General features: G+C 34.0%; 1 protein-coding gene and 1 pseudogene across 1 annotated transcript in view; both read left to right on the top strand.

The window, feature by feature from the left end:
• Positions 1–15,155, top strand: part of LOC149780078 (uncharacterized) — a 51,563-nt gene extending 36,408 nt beyond the window's left edge. The window contains exons 2-6 of the mRNA XM_089936836.1: positions 4,645–4,786; positions 10,141–10,367; positions 10,743–10,855; positions 11,464–12,998; positions 13,734–15,155. Of these exons, the coding sequence (XP_089792962.1) occupies positions 4,645–4,786; positions 10,141–10,367; positions 10,743–10,855; positions 11,464–12,998; positions 13,734–13,885 (2,169 nt within the window). The 3' untranslated portion in view covers positions 13,886–15,155. The remainder of the gene's footprint in view (positions 1–4,644; positions 4,787–10,140; positions 10,368–10,742; positions 10,856–11,463; positions 12,999–13,733) is intronic.
• A 3,165-nt stretch (positions 15,156–18,320) lies between these two features.
• LOC149780077 (uncharacterized) lies at positions 18,321–20,410 on the top strand (annotated as a pseudogene).
• Positions 20,411–21,325: the final 915 nt, after the last annotated feature.

Raw genomic sequence — 21,325 nt, 5'->3', positions numbered from 1 at the left:
ATTTAGACTTGATGCTATGGTGGGTTGTTTTTTGTGTATTTAATTTATAAGTTTAGCTTGACTTTTGTCCGTGACTGATGGTAGAATTTTGGCCTAAATGACTATTTAAAAATGTTTACTTAAATTTGAATGTAAGATCTAGTATTGACTACGACCGTAGAATTTCTGGAAGCGAATTTATTGACAATATTGTATAATTTTTCCATTATAAATGACCCATATCCAGCGCGCTCTGTTGCATCATAGGTCAGGTGCGACAATTTATTTATAAATAGAGGTTGTAAACAAAGTCTTCAATCCTGTCTTAAGATTATTGTGTGGAGTCATTTTAGTTGTGTTCAGATATATTTTTTGAGGATCATTTATTTAAATTAACCTTTGGATTTACAAAGTACTCATTGCATTTTTGGATTTATGAGCACTCATTCAAAGACAAATTGGATTATATCATTGTGATACATCAACGCATGCAATTGTGCATTCAGTATATTTTATACTTTTGGGCTTTAAATAGAACATTTATGACTACTTGAGATTTAATTGAAAAATTAAGTCCTGAACTCTCCATTACTAGTTAATCCAGCGAGCCGCTGAGTCCTTAGAAACGCTCTTACGAGACGCGTTAGAACTTAGAAAATAGTTTGTAACCATGACAAGATCTGATGAAGCTAGTCCCATGGAAAACTCGTTTGGAGCTGACACAATACAATGATTCGATACAATATGAATGCACTAAATTTGCTTTCACTAAGTGGTTACTATAAAATCACATATCCTAATATTTACATTCAACAAGTAGAACAAAACCAATAGTTATGTTTGTCCAGTTAGCCATGACAACAAGATTCCTGCTCTGAGAGCGATATTGCTAATTAGACAAAGAACTGTATAGGGACAAATTAAAGAAGCGGGTATGTTAGAACAGTATCTACATCTAGATGAAAACTGTATGTAAGAATAGCAGGTCTACACAGAAAAGTCATTTTATAAAATGTTTCAGAAGAGGGTGTCTGCCCACAGGAGGTCCATTATCTCAAGTCAAAAAGGCGGACCTTGCAGAGCTAACGTAATTTAAAGAGTATCCTGGTATAGTAAAGTAAACATTGTAAAACAATATTTACAGCTGCCTTACGTGAATTACTCCGTTGAATATCACAAATTTACAACCACGTTTGCAAATGCATCCTATGTTTATTTTATATGAAATTTCACTATTGCTAGAGTTTTTGATTTCCGAAGTGGTGCTTGATATTCCTCGACTGGAGAGCAAATCTCTGGCAAGATGAAGGTTCTAAATTCCCATCATGACTAAAAGGATAAGTCTGTTGATATTCGAAAGCAAGAACTTTCCTTAGTTTTGGAAAGGATGTATAATTGTGCATATAGTAACGTATACAGCTTAGCAAACCAAGGTTTAGCTGTCTAAAATGGTGTTGTGTGCACAATTTTCACCTCGTCGTGTACCAGTTTGCGAAGTATATTTCACAGCAGACAGAAAGAAGTAAACAAAACAAATCCACACAAATCGGATTCAGCCTCTTCTTTTTTATTTCTAAATCTTGTGGACATGTTGAAAACCTGCTTCACCGATTAAATATTTCTTTATAAAATTCACGAATACTAATCAATTCTTTCTTCTGAATCTATAAGCATAATTCTGAAATGTTGTTGTTGTTGTTGTGGGGTTTAACGCCATTTTTCAGCACACGATAGGCTATACATGGCGGCCAGTATTAATGGTGGAGGAAGAACCCGGAAAACCCCGGAAAGAACTACCGACCCACGAGAAGCTACTGGCAAGCTTTCTCACATACCCACATTGGCTGAATCTTAGACTCGAACCGCCGCAGACAGAGGTGAGATGGCAGTGATCCGTAACGAAGAGCGCTTTAGACCACTCGGCCACTCGGAGCCCCAAATTCTGAAATGATGTGAGCCTTCCCACTCATCGCAAAATAATGTAAAAGAAACCAGAAAAGCGTAAGTCACTGAGTATTATGAATTCTTTTTCTGAGTGTATGGTTAATCCCAAATTTGAACACATGTTTGATGAATATATCCCTGCATTAACTGTCGCCAAGGTAACATACATTATTTTACCCATTCATGACGGCAGAAGAAAACCAGTTTCAACAGCACCGTGAACGCACACGATGATGTAAAATTATTCGGTAAAGTAAATACGCGAATTGGTAACATATTTCCTTCCACAGAAATTTTAATATAACTGTTGATGAAAGGATTACTTCAATGAGTAAAATGCATCCTTTAGGCACATCAAAGTTCTTTATTGGATAAATTGCAGATTTCGAAGTTTCTATTTTAAAATGAATTATGCTTTTCCATATTAGTATTCATTTTTGAAGTTTAAAATAAGCATAGGTACGTTGTGATTCTTTGGTCTGATGACATCGTTAAATAAAAATACACCATCAACTGGTAAAGTAAGCTCGATATCTGGGTTTTGAAGAATAATGCCTAATTCAGTTAGAATCACAATTCCTTGCAACTGAAACCACCAGATCGGTGGGCGTACAATTACAAATGTTGAAAATATATTGTGTAAAGAAATTTTGACCTCTGTTCAGATACATCATGTCATATGATGGGTTGAAATGAGTCTATCCCCACTTGCCCTGACGATACCATTTGGAAATGGCGATCTTTTAAATAAGACAAGTGTATGTGATTTATGTCGATGCTTAAGCATCAAAACAAGTATCTACCTGTACCTCTTCATGTTGTATGAGCTGTGAGCTAACTCTTGAGCCATCGCTGATGATGTTGATGCGTTAGCTTTGCTTTAAATTTATGAGATTCGGGGCATGTACTGATTAATGAGGAACGCTTTCAACAGCATCATGATACTCGCAAAGAACTTATTTTGTGCATAAAAAGTAAAGAGTAGGAAAGCATCTAATGTCAAAGTCCCAGTAGTGGTGGGGCTTGTTAATTAAAAATTTCTTCATTGTTTGTATCATGGTAATCAGCGGCAGCATTTCCATCTGAGTCCTCATCAGGTGAAATGTCTGACACACCGTCATATAGTTGCAAGAAACGACAATCAAGTTTGACCTCACAGCTTTCCATATGTTGTTGTGCGTCTTCTTTGCGCTTAAACTGTCCATAGCATAAGCTATGCTTTCATAGTTATTGGCCGCTGTTGCTACACCATCTGTTGTTGCAACTTTTGTACAGTTCCTTTGCATACTCTACACTGACATAAACACGGAGAACTGCCGTCATGAAGATCCCGCATGATTGCACGTCGGGCTACGAGATGGCACATGATCATTCGCCTCATTAGCATAGGCTTGCTGATTAGTCTGAAATGGAAGCTCTTTGATAATCATCACATTCTCAAGAGGATTTCGGCTTTTAGGAGTCGTAGCCTGTGTACGAAATGGTCTCATTTTTGTGTTGATTTCCAGGTTGTGATATAGCATGAACTCTGGAAACAAGTTTTCTTTTTGTTTTTTATCGGCTGCTTGAAAAGGAAGTGCTTTGTCCTGGCAGACAAATTGTCATCCATCTTGACATAATTCAATACGTCCCGAAGATATAAGTGCAATTCAACACAAGTCATGACGATCTAAAGGTGCACGTGCACGGCAAGTTCGATGTTGTAGGTTATGACAGTCTTCTTCCAGTCGTGAAAACTGTTAAATGCAATGAAATATTCAATGCAATTAATGTTGGCACAAAATAATCTACGACAATGAAAGGTAACGCATATATAATTCAAATATATATTGAGTGTCACAGTCTCCAAAGCTGACCACTATTCATGGACAATGCTTACTATGTAATCACCGTCGTGGAATTCAGAGGGTTGTACAAGACAATGGAATTCGGATTCCACAATATCAGTAAAATATTTTGCCCTTTATTTTTTATTATTTTTTAAACTTTTCTGCCTTTCCATTGTAATGACATTAACCACGTTACCGTTAGTGGTCCAAAATAAATTTAGGTGCTGACTTATCCGAGACTGCTACAAAAAATGTACTGCTTTCTGTGTTTGTTTCTTAATGGAATATGTGTTTGTTTTGTTTACAAACAAGATTTTTAATTTTTACAAAGTTGTGGCTACTATTGGAATTATTTGGTGGAACCTAACATTACTGGTCATTTTTTGTCATTTCCGTTTACTTTTCATAGATTGTTGTCCATCATCAATTTGGCATTTTGTTTATTTTGAGGTCCATGGTAAAGATATAGGTTGAATACAGCCGTTTGATCTCTTACGTTTTCAGTATGTTTACATTCCTAAGTAAAAGAAGATATATCAAACCATAACATTACTGAATTGTGTTAAAATACAAAAACTCACTTTTGTGAACCGATTATTTTATTTACCATAACATTCGAATCGTGCTAAGTTTGATCTGACATTTTCAAACAAAAGCATGACATCGGTTAGATGGTTTATAATGTTAAAGAAAATGCAGAATATATATATATATATATATATATATATATATATATATATATATATATATATATATATATATATATATATATATATTAATATTCTTGACACACCTGTGTCATATATATATATATATATATATATATATATATATATATATATATATATATATATATATATATATATATAATTTATTTATTTACTTATTTCAGATGAAATTTCTGTTGCTACTGGTTCGCGTTGCTGTTTATGTAAGACTTTCGATCTCGTTGATTCAAAGTATAGATATGCCCGATGACATTCAGAGGCATTTTGACAAGGCCAGACAAAGACGCCAAAACAGCTCAGTTCCAGGTGAGAGCATGTTGTCTTATTACCCATAGATGTATGTGTTTGGTAGATTTAAATTTTTCTTATACAGACTTCTGATAAAATCAATGTGAAAGATTGTTAAGATTTCAGTACCCTTTGGCGTCATTACACCGTGTATTTTGGTCATATGACTTTAAGGAGAACCTCATGAACTGTATCTTGTAATTAATTTTAACTGATTATTGTACGCAGTTTACATCTTGTTAATTTACAATAGGTAAAAATATTTAATCAGCTGCTGCTAAGAAAGCAAATCTGCTTCATTTTCTATTTCCAATGCATCACAAAACTTAACTAAGACCAACCTATCCACAATCATTCTTCAGCTGGTTTCTTAAACATGTAATATCAATGTTGATGTTATTCACATAAAATATCATTGACCAATGTAGTCTCAAAATTTAGTCATTATGGTGGGAAGACGTGTGTGTGTGTGTGTGTGTGTGTGTGTGTGTGTGTGTGTGTTCCAATACGGGTTGTTTCAAACTGGCTTAGAAATTTGTTGGACTCTAAACTGGTTATTTTAGTTGTAGTTTATTAAATATGTTTCCCTGTTTGCAATTACTGTAACCAAATATGTGTACACATATCAGTTTGAGTTAAGTATATAGTTTCCGCTTTACTCATATGATTTCATATGTCCACAAGTTTATTCTCTAATGACCAATCTGTTTACATAAAAGTAAATATGTAAACGTTTTGAACTATCTATAATGCAATCAATCGAAGAACAATGGGCGTTAATACATCGTCCTGCCATCAATTATTCGAAACATTTTTCATCGAATTATTTACTTCCGTCACTACAACATTTTATATAACATAATACCAAAAAAGAGAATGTAAAAATGAGAGGACGAGACAAACATTCGCATGACTATAAATTACAAACAAGCAACCATACACACACGCGCGCGCGCGTGCAAACGCAAAGGACATTTTCCTGCCATTCGTCAGCTAAAACAGTTTGCCTCACTTTGAAAAACTCCATTTCGGCTATCCATTACTGGAACGTAATCTCGAATTGAAATGCGCAATAAAAATGAAGAGGAATAACAATCCAGTTTTTATATAAAATGTTATATTTTAAGAGCGAAAAAGATGCTTTACTTCGACATTAATTTCTTTATAATCTTACTTTTTGTTTGAAATACTAACAAGTGTCTGGATACAAAATATCAATATTTGAAACAAGAACCACATAGACGTAGATTTTATATGTTTATTTAACTAATATACAGGTTAGCAAAAATACCAAAAGAACATTGCATTGCAAATAATTTTTGTAACAGTTATCAAAGTGAAGTTTAATGTAATTTTTATAAAATAATTAATTATAAATTCTAACATCTTAGGCTGGTAGACATTTATATTTTCTATTATGTAGTTAGTATATTTCATTCGAATAAGATTGTTGTAGAAATTCAAATACGTATATGAAAGCGTTTTCACGTCAAAGTTTATTAAAAAGAAGACAAAATGACAAAGAAGACAAATATTGGCACACTATCATATGTTTACCTGTATCTATAATTATCTGATATAATATACAATATAGACAGGTGGCCTAAATTACTCAATAAAACATTACTCTTTTCCTTATCTGAAATATACATAAATCTTTGGACCATTAATAATAGCAGATGGTAGCAAGAATCAATGAAACTTGTAAGAATTATCTCAATCCTATCTCCAGAAAAGATAACGTCTAATGTATTACAAATTGTTTAATTTAATATTAAAATTGCTTACCATATGTTCCAAAAATGGTCTTTCAAATTTGTGTTTGATACCACATTAGAGAAGTATATTTAGTACATTATCGGGTGTCCACCCTGGCAGTGTTTAAATATCTGCAGAGATGTTACTAAACTATTATCAGGAACTGGACCGACGCACTCATTATTGATCTGATGTATCAGTTAAGTTATGGATGATTCCACTGAACAATGAACACTCCCAAATTCAGGAAATCCATCTTCTTGATGACAACATTTTAAAGATTTTTATTTTGTTATCTGTATTGTGCGTTTGACTGTTGATTCACAACTGTAGAATCTGGTTTGAGATAAGGAAATATAAATAGGTTGTTGATTCGGATTTGAGTGCTATTAAATGAACCTCTGTACAAGTTGGGGTAATTCCCATTAGATGATTAAGTCATGTAATTGTGTTGCGTTAAAGTGTTGTGTTGCGACGAAAGTCACGTGGGAGGTATTGCAGCATTGAATCATAACAGAGTCGTGGATAAGTAGATAAAGAAAGAATTGACTCATCTCTAGTTTCTATTTTCTAGTACCGTTCGAATTTTCAAATAGGTCTGCTGAAGATGTATGTATTGCTGTGTTAAGATTTATTTTGAGATGAATCACTTGTTTGGATTATTCGTTGAAATTGAAACCAGCCATTGACTTTGGACTACAATATTACTTTGAGGAATATTTTAATTCATTCGAAGTAGTTCTGGACAAACCCATTGTGATACATGAAGACTGTTGTCACTTCAGCACTTTCAAGTGCTTTGATTCATTCGGAACACTGTATTATTTTGGACTTGTGATAAAAAGTTTAGGATTACGTTCGATTTAATTCGGAATATTCTAAGTTCCTCGTAAATTTTCATTTTATAGCATAGAGATACTATTTGTTAAATTTTACAAACCTTGCTTATTTTGCTTCTTTCTGTTACTTAGTTTAGGACCATAGACTCCAAAAATATTTGGGGACTTGTCTGGGATAATAACATCTGAAAAATATTTCCGAGAATTTACATTTTCTCTTTGAAATTTAAATTCACATTATTTTGGAATTTTCTTAATCTGGTATTTTAATTTCAAATATTTAAGAAACCTTTAGTTAAACCAACAAGTTTTCAGAATTATGTCTAAAGTGGAGAACTTCGTTACTGATTTGACCCAGGTCGGGTTAGATTCCTTAAATAAGGAGTTCCTAGAACTCTTCAGGCACTATTCTATTTCGGACGCAAATTCATCTCTGGTAAAACAGCAAATAACTAATATCTTGAAACAGTATTTCGTCCAAAATAATAAAAAGTGTTGTGGGTTTAATTAGCAAGTCTCTAACTGGCTCTGAAATAAAACTAAAATAATATAATTAAAAGATACCACAAAGAAACAGAGTTTTAAAAATACAGCTTAAGAAATAAATGATAGAAATCCAAAGTCGGGGGGGGGGGAGCAGAGATAGGCAAGTGGAAAATCAGAAAGAGGAAAGAGAAAGAGAAATTCAAATACAAATTAAGAAAGAAGCAAAGAAGCAAGACAAGAGAAGCAAATGCAAATGCAAAGAGAAAAGAGAAAAGAAAAATGCAATTGAAAAATTAAAGAATTAGAACTGGCATGCTAAAAGCACCCCTTCCAGTTCAGGTTTTGATGTTACGAAAATATTAGGTTTGTACCCACTTTAATGAAATAGAAGTAGATCATTATTTTCCTCATTTTGAGAAAATTGCTGAACATTTGCAACGGCCAGCAGGGCATTGGGCTTTATTATTACAGACTGTAATTATTGATAAAGCTGTTACAACAAATTGCTAATTATGGTCTGGTTAAGGAATGTATGTTAAAGTGTTATGAGTTTGTACTTGTGGCATTTTGACTAAGGTTTAGGAATTGTAGAAGAGAAATTGAACAAACTTATCACGAATTTGCAATGGAAAAGGAACAACTATTTGACAGGTAGTACTCAGCCAAAAAGGTTGATTAAGATTATAAAATCTTTAGAAAACTCGTATTGATTATACAGTGAAAGAATTGCATCCATAGTGTTGTCAATACCTATAACAATGAGAAAAAGATACCAACCATCGACGATGCTACTCGTACAGCTGACTATTATTCTTTGACTCACAAAATTGTATTTGTTAATAATCTTTTATCTCGGCAGGTTTTTGGTTAAAATTAATTCTCGGTCTCATATCAGTATCCTCAAATCTCAATCTGGCACATATTAAGGGGTCAAACTTCTGATAAGACTGATCAGAAAGACTTAACCCATTCTACTTGCACTTACTATTAATGAGGTCCTTATGAAGCGATGGAAACCACCTAAGGTACCCGCTGGTAATCAATGAGCTATCAAGTTGATGATCATTAGTTGTATAGACGTAAAATTCTTAATATAGCCCATGGCACTCCTTTGACTGGTCATTGTGGAGTCGATAAGACTTATCAAAGATCTTGAATCATTTTATTGGATTTATATTAAAGTAATGTTTGTAAATACTGTAGATCTTGTTACGATTTTCAAATGATAGGAAAACCCATCAGAAGATATATTGGCTCATATGCATCCTATCTGAGTATTTGACGAACCATTTAGCAGAAGAATGGTAGACTGTGTCGGTCCTTTACCTAAGACCACGTTAGGCGACAAACTTATAAATTAATTTTCATTGCTATTCTATATGTAAACATCTTCAACAGTACAAGCCAGGCCAAAAATTAGAGAAAGTTATGTTTTCAATCATTGTATAATTATCTAGGATAAAAGCTTGCTGGGGTTATGAAATGAAATAACAAGAAAGTATGTTTTGTGCGAGATGACAACGTTTCTCGAGGTAGCGTAGTTTTAATGACTCAGCAACTGTGCTAACTAAACCTAATATACTTTCCGATATTACGTTTCACGTTTGACGTGAGACATTTTGCATATAATTTTGCACATTGGTGCTGCAATGGTATCCAGAGTACGAACATCACAGTTTCTCCAATTAGACTAAATTCCACAAGAGTTGATGGTAAAACAGTTTTCTGTACATTTGTGTATGCATCATTAACGTTTTTCGGTTTGCTTATTGTTCTTCCATTTTTATCATTGAAGAAAAAGTATTCTTTCTTCGGAAGCGGTTTCTCATTCCTTTGACGACATACTATTACTCTGTTACGTGATCGCCAAACATCGATTGACTTCAAGTAACCGAGGAAATATATAAGTTTATCAAGATCACAAAATAAACCTCTCTCCGCTTTCGAAAATGGTTGAACATATAAATTATCAAGTTATTGACAAAGGAGTCTAAATACGATATTCTACATTGATCTACCTGTACTTTATTTTTGAAAACAAATTGTATTCGACAAATAATTTCAAATAAAAGTGAATCGTGTTCATGACAAACTCCGATTTTGCAAACTTTATCATTTGCAAAGAATGAATCTTTGACATGTATAATTTATATATTTTTCAGTTTTTTTAATCATAGATTCGTAACAAAGACATTACACGATTATTTGTACTTTATTAAACGTTTGTTCTACTTTATTATTATCATATCCTAGAAACTTTAAAAAATAAAACACAAGAATATCTTATAGGCGACATGGTATTCTGGGAGTGCATGCAGCAAGTCATGTGGCGTATGGCAGAACAGCTTGGAACAAATGATTCTTCCGGAACACAGGAATTTCTTGACAAACTCCTCCGAATAACCTTTAATCCAGAAGCAAATGAAACCCCTCGTCACCGGAATGAGTACAGAATGTTGACAGAAAGCGAGCGGCAGCATTTTCACGCTGCAATAAATGCTTTGAAAGTTGACAATGTAAGTTTCTAACTCTTAACACTTTAATTGACAAGAATAATTGTTTAATTCTAAAAAGATTCTAATAATTATCATAAGAAACTTTAAAAACGATGATGTGTGCATGCTTTATCTTGTGTGTCAGCGAAAGACTGTTTCTTAGTCTAATATAAGGGAAGAATTCTCCAATACATACCCAAAATATACAAGATGGTATACAAATTCTAAACTGTCATAAATATATGAATGATTTACTTTTGCTTTCATAATCTAGGCAGTTTATGCAAAGCTTTATCTTTCGAAAGTAAACTTTTGATATTCAAAATACCTATATGTTTCCTTATCACACACATCTAGTTTTCGTGTTACCATAACAATAGTTTTTATTTTATTCAGTCACTTAAACCCAATGTGTATGCTGCGTTCGCTCAGCTTCACGCCGGCCAGCACATTCCACTGGCTCATTTCGGACCGAATTTTCCTGGCTGGCACAGAATTTTTATTCTTTTGTAAGTACCCCACGCGGTGCTACGCTCTTGCTGCCAAGTTTGCGATTTGTACCGGTTTTACTGATGCCTTCGTAGATATGTATTTAAAGCATGATCAGGAGATTGACAGTCCAAAATAATTGAAATACCTCACTTAAGATTGACAGTCCAAAGTAATTGAATACTTCACTTACGAAAGATTGATTTTGCAAAACAATATTGATAAAAGAGCTCATCTAAACCCCTGATATTAAATCAGGAAAGTTGATAAAGAGAACAATGCTGTTTGATGTAGAAGGGCATGCGCAACCAATCTCTAATAATTTTCTTTTTCTCTTCAAGTGTTCTTTCATCTACATGGAAACAATAAAGAGAGGATATCCTTACTATTTTCATTTAATTAACGGGTAAATGTTATTCTGTGTGAGAGTATTTGTAGTCATTCATAATTTCAAAGACCAAGAAAAAATTCATTACCCCCAGTGAGAAACAAACGAAAATAAATAAATAATTAAAATAATAAACAACAACATATAACATGGAGAATGCCAAACATTTAATTGTCTAACCTTTTTTCTCATAAATGGAGTCATTAAACACAACCTAGCTAGTATTATTTCGTTTTCTAGATTCGAGACTGCTCTTCGCCTAAAGAATCCCACGGTTTCCATACCCTACTGGGCGTCACATCTGGATAGCAGCCTGCCTGACCCAACAAAATCCATTATCTGGACAGAGGAATTTCTTGGTAACGGAGACGGATTTGTCACCACAGGACCTTTCAAAAATTTTGTTACAGCAAATGGAACAACATTGAGACGGAATACTGGTGTGACGGGACACTTATTTACTCAAGCTGTTGTTGACAAGATAATATCTTCCAACAGCACTAGTGATATTACAGAGCCCAATGGACCATTTGAAACGAACATTGAACTGCAGCATAATCAGGTACATCACTGGATCAATGGCAACATGGACAACTTGAACACGGCTGCTGAGGACCCTGTGTTCTACCTGCTGCATTCCTATGTGGATCATATATGGGAAGAGTTCAGAAAAAATCTAAGGAAGTTAGGTATAGACCCCGAGCTGGACTACCCACTGGACTATGGTCCTGAGGAGCAAGCACCTGATGCACCTATAGGTTTCGGTGGTCTACATAATAATGATGGCCTAAACAGTATGTTTTCAGAGCTGGTTACATATGCTCCGTTCCCAACGTGTACATCGTGGAACCCAGATTGTGGAACTCCGTTTTTGAAATGTGATTTAACTGAGAGCGTCCCTAAATGCGTTTCCATCACAGGGGATGAATATGAAATGTTGCTTCATAAGAATGAACACGATCACTGTGCACTGCCGACAGCAAGAACTATGTCGGTGCAAAATAATTTTGCTATAAATACGCTCTGTGATATTCGACAATGGGCTTTTATACCTGTTAAGATAGTATCGAAGAGACCTCCTGAATTTGGTAATTATAAATCTTTTCCAGTATTGAACAATCAACCCTATCGACAGGTTGATGTATTTTCTCCGGAAGTCTATTTTCAAACGTCCCAACGGAGCCTAACGGGGATCGCTCATTGTCCAAAGACAAATGAACCATCCAATCGGATTATGATTGAATCCCATGGCCTAAATTACTATGGTTCTTACAGAGACTATGTTCTCCTTGATCAGAGGCACGCAATAACTACGGCAGTTACTTACATTGGGGTACGTGCCCCAAACGGAAGTAGTTCCGATGTCATAGTTTCAGCGCATGATCGTTGTGGCAGGATCTGTAAGCCTTTTTGCCTGGACCTAAAGTCTAAAGTTTCTAAACCGAAGCCGTGCCCGGGCGTCATCCGTGTAAGCAACCTCGTCCCTATGTTATATGGTAGGACTTACGCTGAAGCTGTAAAGCTGACGTGGAAAAAGGAAGATGACAGCGATCTTCCAGAACTAGACGATACCGTATTCTTAACGTTTTACTGCAACCACGAGAGTATTTGGCCTTGGGAACGCACAGTGAAACGGCAGTTAGGGGAATCGCAAACAGGCAATTTGGGCAATAATTTGCCACAAATCGCTCGAAGAAATCCGCAGCAGTCTCGGGGTGTACAGGTATTCCCTCCCAGAGCAACACTTCTTCCAGTTTCTACAAGACGATTAATAAGTAAGTATACACGTACATACATATGTGTATGCCGTTTTACGCAAAGAAAGTTGAATTAGCATAGTTGTACCGCAGCTCTGTTCATTAATAGTTTCATATTATCATAAATTTTAATATTATAAAGCTGTCAAGGCATGATTCTAACAAATGTGAATACGTATCAAATAATCTTCATTCCCAACATACGTTATATTTGATCTATTTATTAAAAAAATACACCATTTGCCATTTTGAAGGAACTATGTTCATACATGCGTGTTCATATTTCTGAGCAAGCTTACATCTTGTACATTGGCTTGCCTTGAGAAAGTTTGTTTTTGTAAAGTTAAACATTCATGTGAATTCTTTCAAGAAATATTATTGTTTTAAAGTTTATTAATGAGATATGAACTATAAGCTCCCGGGTTGTTGCAATATTTGCTATAACCGATCCTTTAAAGACATCGTTTACAGTGTTATGAAAGGTTAGCGTAATTTTAGTGGTAAAATTTCATGAAGTATTTTGAGTTAACAACCACCTGGATCACACTGTTTTATGTATCTTTGGAATAGCCATCGATCTCTGTTTATTTAGTACAAAGATATTTTGCTCATTTTGTTGCTTTATTGGTTTTTGAAAACACTTGGGCAGGTCATGAACCTCCTCTTGTAAATTGATGATCATCAGAACCGAATAAATTATGATATCAACTTTTCCATACCATTATTTTTTATTCTTATTTCTTTTATTTGCAGTTAAGTGTAGAGTTAATGCATCTTGTACTATTGTTGGACCCTGCCGGTCATGTACTCCTGGAACAAGGCAGAGGTGTGAAGGGCCTAGAAATGTGTTTGCTGTTTGTATAAATGGAGTATATTCTTTTCAGGAAACAGTCCCTCGTATATGATAGCAACAACAACAAATCATATGAAATAAACTTTAAAATAAAATACAAGATATATTTCACTACAACACTACAGTTTGATTTGCCGAAATTTTCACTGCTGCAAAGCGCTTACTTTCTCCATTTATATCCAGTATTTGACATGTTGTGCATTTAATTGATGTTGTTTATTTATTAATCCAAAATTATATTTTGTTTTATATGATCAAATCTATAAAGAAATCTTATTTTATGTACCCTCTAGTAACAATATTACTATTAAGATGTAGCCTATATCGAGATGTAAGTAGTTAAGCGATCGCTTTTGTGTATTGATATTGACGATACTCCAGTGTCTTTTTACATGTTTGAATCCATTGGCAGTAAGCAGCGATCATTACAGGCATCACATTTTTTTAAATTAATCTTTTTGAAAAATATGCTGATATCATTTTAATTCTTGCATTGCAAGATGGAAAATTTAACATTTAAACAATTTAGTAAACACTCCTGATTGTCATGAACAAAATACAGGTTAAACCATTTTTAAATTTAAGTATTTTCTGTCTTGACCCGTTAATTGTGCATGACTGAATTTTTGCCAGTTTTACAAAACATTCTGTCACTATTAGTTCGACATAAACGAAAAACACCATGTCGTCTGTATAAAGGTAAAAAGAAAATAACGTGCGCTCATCACAATTAAGTTCAATCTAATTAGCTTCATTGGTGTAAATTAATAAAAAGAGAATGGTCAACGGTTATCAAATAAATATTTATGTCGCAAAAATACAAACTGCTTAAGTCGACAGCCAGTAATTAGTTATATGTTTTAACCTCTTAGCATCCCCGGCCGAGTCATACCAAAGACTTACAAATATGGTACTAACAGCTGCCTGGCTTGTCGCTCAGCATTAAGAGGTTAATGTTAGGACTGGTCGGCCTGGTGTCAGGATAATGTGACTGGGTGGGACATCATGATACATGTCTGCGACATGATGCCCCAGTGCTAGGCATCACTATAAACTGTCACACTGCAGACATCGTAGCGACATGACTAAAAAAATTTTAAAGCTACGTTAAAAACCCAAATCACACACACATAACCTCTGAGCACGCAAACGTTACATAAATGATTAATGGGTAGAACAGTAGTGGTCAGTGTGCAAAGTAACTGCGTCTCAGTTTCGAGCATCTCGTAAGTTGTATAGTTTTTGTGTCAGGGGAAATAATGCATGGTTAGTAAAGACACGTAGAGTTCTCTTTCGTCATTTTCAATAAATTTTCTGTCTGATTTCGGTGCTCGTTATTTTGACGATATATACATTTACACGTTTGTTTAACAAAATTTGATATAAAAATGATCATGTTAAGTCGAACCCTGTATTTCGAAGAAAGGGCATTTAGATCTGTATCGCACATACATGAATTGTCAAAATATAGGACATTTGTTGAAGTTCCTTAATTAATGTGGAACGGATGGTGATTGGTAAACTACCTGAGTTAATATAAAGAGACCATGGTGAAATAATCAAACATACTTTACGTAAAGTTTAAAATGAATACAAATTTATGTTCAAACACACCTGTCAATGCAACGGGCTTTCTGATTATCAGAACGTGAAATTGTGATCCAGGAATATTTAAAATATTATTTTGCTGCTTTCTATGTTGTTCTGATGTCGTGACTAATGTGACGTCAAGCCACAAAGAATTGCATTTTCAGCAATTATTCTACAATGTTTTCAAAGTACTTAACATTGGCCATAACATTTCAGTTATGTTTGAAGCTGTAGGCATATTAATTGGAGTTTACTGTCCGCTGAAACGTCTCCTGCAAAACTCAAGTTTTGACAATAAAACCACGGCTAACATTAAATCCTCAAATACAAAGTCGTTGCCCATGAATCTAGAGCAGTCTGATGAAGATAATGTATTCCAAACATGTTTCCTTTACTGACTTCTAGATAGCTCAGTCAGTACTAAAAACAAGTTAAAGGCCATACTGTAATCCGACTTCAACATGTATCCTAATTATCAAGCTAGACTGTACCCTTTCGTTGAGATGATATCAAATTACACGTTTATTAAATGCGTCGAAGCAATAATTCACACAAAACATACGCTGTCATTTATTTCTTCCCCTTATAAAAAAAAAAACATAACTCATGCGAATCGCTTGAAATAATTTGAAAATCAATTCATGATAAAATGTAAGATATCTTCAGTAATATTAAATCATCTTTCTATAATTAAGTCTTTCTGTAGCTTGAGGTGTTTTTAAAACTGAATTCCAACTCAAAACTTTAAAACATCAATATACTTGTTAACCTGGTCAAGCGCACAATTATGGATGATGGATGTCATTTGTCATCTTCAGCAAGATAGCCATTTTCAACACAGCTCTAATCCAAAGATACGAGCATTAATTTGAAGATACTTTTCTTGTATTCTGTAGTCCTCAGCGCCATACTGAATCTTACAATCCTCGTTGTGTTAAATAAATATTTATCTTCTGTTCTTTTCTGCTCATCAAATCGTTCTGTCTTTTGGCAAAATCAGAATCAGTTTCGGCAAAATGGTATAAATAAAAGGAAAGACATTTAAGACAGGCGTTACATTCTTTTCTCCATCTTGCCAAAAGGCTACTTCTATTTTTACTAGCTTGGACAAATGGACTGAGAAGGAAATAAAATTAAAATTGTGTGGTTCATTTTGTTGTAGACTAGATCGGAGGCAATTGCCATTTGTCAAGAGTGAGAATAAGTAGTTCCTACAGACAGCTGTCATATTATAACGATATCACGAGAAGGTAAGTCTGTCTGGATGATATTGAAAGAAAACAGCAAACCGAATTCTCTACAGAGACGCATAGAACATCAAAGACGCGTGATTTAATTTATGCTTTGTTATTTATCTTTTTGTCAAACAACAAATGGCGAAAGTGAATAAACGAGATATGGCGAATGTGAACAAACGAGAAGACAAAATCATAATAATTAGGTTATAATAGATGATAAACATCAGATTATTTAAGTTCTACAACTAGATATTTTTACATAGCAACGGGTCCAAACAATTCAAGAAAACACTATCCTGTCAGAAAATACACGTATAATGGGTTTAATCAATGTTTTGTTGAAAGTCATCAAATTAATTTTAATGATCATAGATTCAACTTATAAAATACATTGAGCAAATTGCACGTGAAAGACTAAATATTTACGCTAAAACACAATTATTTACATTACATTGGATTTCACGGTCATTCGTAGTTTTTTTAATTGATTTTAGCATTTTCTCTTACATTGCTGTTATTAGAGATTAAAATTGTAGTGACACTTTTATTTTTCCTATTGTAAACCAAAGTTGGAACGGGATCATCGTACAGACTCTTCTTACGACACTTTGAGGTAACATTTGGCATCGTTTTTTTTACCCCTCCACGAACCGTTTATTTAATGTTCTCAGTATACTACTACCCTTTTTATACCACGGATGCAGTCATGACTCTAGCAACATAGTATGTGCTTTACTGAATTTTTATTATTTCAATTAATTCTAGTTCTTAGCTAAACCAGTTATATATGACTATACCTCATGAAAGTGACAGTATCAATGACTATCAAGGAATAAAACATCGTACCTCCATCACGTGACTGTGCTTCACGCAATCGTGTTTTCAGTTTTGTTTAATTCGGTATTAAAAGCAATGTATTAAAAGCCTTGTTTGGGGGAGATTTGTTGCGGATTTCTTCAATAAGTGGTGTTCCGCTTAGGTTTCTCCCTCGTGGAGCACAAAAGACAAATTCGAAAAGGTGAAATTTAGCAGTAGAAAAAGTACAGTACAGATGTACAGTACAGATGAATTAAAGAAACAGTCCCCCCCCCCTCCAAACAACAAAAAGCAACAGCAAAAAGTGAAGTAGAAAAGAAGAAAGAAACCCCAAACAAAACTGATATATTTAATATATAAAAGAAATGTCAGTATTTAAGGAAGAATCATTTAGAGAGGGTATGCTACTTCTTTTTTTTAGTACCACCACCTCACCCCACCCCAGCTCAGGATAGATTTTGCGGGTTGTGCTCTGTGGACTAAAATGGTTAACAATTACATGTCAAACAACGTAAAACATTCTGATGGTTCTAATTTAAAGCTCATCAAAAGTTTAGGCCTGCAAATTTATTTTTACTATCTTTGATCTGTGCGACAGAAATAACGCTCAGAATGAAGCAACAAACTCATGCAGTAGCAATCTTTATCAAAGTATGATTTAAACTCTTCTAAATTATGGTCAAGATGTTATCAACAGACTTTTCAGTTGGTTACCAACTATAATGTTATTCTTGACGAATTTGATTTCAGTACTAGAAATATGGTCGGTTTCACGACTCGTGTCGGGTATATTATTAATTCGCCAAGTATTGATTTGCAATGCCCCATACATCGTGATCCATACCCAGATATATAGTGAATCAAGTCGATGTGAAGCCAAACTTTTACAGAAACTCTCCAGATTTTGTCTTGGTTCTGCAGAGATTGCTACTATCAAATCGAAATAAGTGATATTTACCTATTGGCTAAGAAGGGGGTGCCGGGCGGCCGAGTGATTTAAGGCATTCGCTGTTACATTTCACCGTCAAATCATCTCTGTTCGCGTTGGTTCGAGTTTCTTACTCAGCAAAAGTGTGTGTGAAAGAAAGTTCCCCAGTAGCTTTCTGTGGGTCGGTAGTTCTTATCCAGGCTTTTCCCAGGTTCTTTATCCACTAAATATACTAGCTGTCATGTAGAGCCTATTATGTGCTGAACATGGTGTTAAATCCATAACAACCAACTTCTTGGCCAAGAAAGAGTAAATCCGGCCTTTTTTTTATTACTGGCATTCAGCAGTTCTGCATAGTACTAACTCTAAATGTTCATTCAGTCGTACAGAATGCATAACTTAGAGTATAGCTTCAGGTAGCGACTCATTTCTTTTGGAAAACTTATTTAAAGTCCACAACCGAGCTGTAATTAGCTTTGTAAAATCTAAGGCAGTTTCAGGCGATTATAAACAAAACCCTTTCAATTTCTTCAACTGTGAACTTTAGTCTTTTTGTCAATATGCAGATGGCATGACTGTAGGAGTAAACCCACTAAAATGAGATTTTATGAGCGCCAGCGGTTCCTCTACTATTGGAGTCTTCACATATTTAGAATAATGATGTTGGAAACGATATTACCAAAGAAGATTTCATTAGTGGATTACGCTTTATTGCATTTCAAGGAGGGTTATGCTATTCTCGATATAGCCAGTACCTATCCCTGATAAACACTTGCAACGTGAGACTTGCAAGTGCACTATGACATTGCACTATCATATCAATTTTAGACCTAATACCTGGCTGCAAAAGGAATACACCATCATGACTCCATACCATACAAATATTTTTCATTTCACTTGTTCTTTGAAATGTTGATTTCATCTATTCTCAGAAGAAGAATAAAAGTGTCTTTATTCGTATATATTCTTATGATTTCAAAGTCAATATAATCGTATGTCACCAGTTTACCGATCTGTTTCGTATATATAAAAGGCGTGTTAAGTGTCTATTAATGTTGTTGTTGTTGTTGTTGTTCCTCTTATTTTAGAAACTATATGTTGTAGTGTGTATAGTGAATCTGCTGGACCTTTTGAAATTACAGAATGAACACTTAGCACCTTGAATGTTGCCTTCGCCGTGACCTATTTAAAAATGTTATCGGCCATGCTACCAAAAACTTTATCAAAATTTCATTGCAAATACATACAATTTTCCTCGGGAAGGAACGTGCATTTATTTTTAATTCACAAAGTCACAGCAGAAGTTTGTGATTGTTATCTGAAAAGTCAGCAATGATATAATAAATACATTGAATTATTTTTAAAAGACTCTCCTCCCATGTTATGCAATGATAAGAAAATAGTTAGTAACTCTTCAAACATATATGCCTTTTACTGTTTCTTTTATCTCCGAATGAGGCTGAAAATTTCTCCTTGATTGTTATTGCAAATATATTCCGTTCTTCTATTTTTTATCAAAATGATTTCTTTCCTTGTACTTTATTGGCTAGCGCCTACCCTCATTGTAAACGTTTCTTCCAAAGTGTATATCAATATCTAACATTATATTTTTTTTTCTTTACTTAAAAACAAGTATGTAATCATTATCCATTTTGATAGTCCCTCAACTTGTATTGTTACTTGAGCAACTGGCTAGGGAAAATCTAATTTACTTTGTCAGATTCCACGGCAGGAAAAGGAATACTATCTTAATACGGAGTTAGTTGGTGTAGAGTACAACAGAGTGAAAGTCAGTCTTTGTAACCCTAGTTGTTGCGGTATGATGATTTTGGATTTGAGTAATGTCTGATCTTGAATTTTAGCAAGGTATGATCTAGGATTTTAGCAATGTATGATTCTGTGATGTTAGTAATGCACATTTTTTACTACTCACAATTACTTAAAGGAAAGATATAAAGACAGGAAAAGTTTTATTCACACATGCCGACTCCCTTGTCTGTAGGTTTTAATGTGGAATGTGGAATATATATATATATATATATATATATATATATATATATATATATATATATATATATATATATATATATATATATATATATATATATATATAGAGAGAGAGAGAGAGAGAGAGAGAGAGAGAGAGAGAGAAAATATAGATTTATTCATGATAATTGTTTTTTTAAGGAAAAATGAAAAATGAAATGAAAGATAAATTCATCTTGAATTTTGTCGATTACATAGCCAGATGTGTGTGTGTGTATATATATATATATATATATATATATATATATATATATATATATATATATATATATATATATATATATATATATGATGGTGAGAAACACAAATAAGCATAAAAAGTATCATAAGACGCTGTTGAAGCATAGCATGAAACTTAGAAAAGAAACTTAATTGAAAATTATAAAGTACTTCAACAATGCGCACAATCAGGAGTCATACACACCAACTGTTTTGTGATAAAATAAATCAAATTGGTTTTTCATATTTAATAGAAGCTGGGATATCCAGTCTTGTATGCAGTGGCGATATATTAAGAGAAATTAATTAAATATTTCACTACATTCCCTTCAATGAAACTAATATGCAGAGTTCGTCCTAATATTTAGACAGGAATGTTTATATACTCATATTGTTTTGTTTTGCATACAACATAGTTCAAAGAAATGTTTATACTACTGTGGAAGAACCTCTGCTATGATGAATGTACAAATGTTGTAAGATGTTATGTAAAATAAAGGATTTTTGTTTATAGCAATATTTCTTTTGACATTTATGATCTCTATATAAATTTTTTTAAAAACCTCTCTACTGGCAGGCTTTCTCACGTAACCACGTTAGCCAAGCCTGAGACTCGAACTCACGCAGATAGAGGTGAGATGGCAGTGATCCGTAA

This window comes from Sinohyriopsis cumingii, chromosome 16, assembly GCF_028554795.1.
Source record: "Sinohyriopsis cumingii isolate HCF-2022 chromosome 16, ASM2855479v2, whole genome shotgun sequence".
NCBI classification, from domain to species: domain Eukaryota; kingdom Metazoa; phylum Mollusca; class Bivalvia; order Unionida; family Unionidae; genus Sinohyriopsis; species Sinohyriopsis cumingii.
This window is presented reverse-complemented; position numbering and strand designations above follow the sequence as displayed.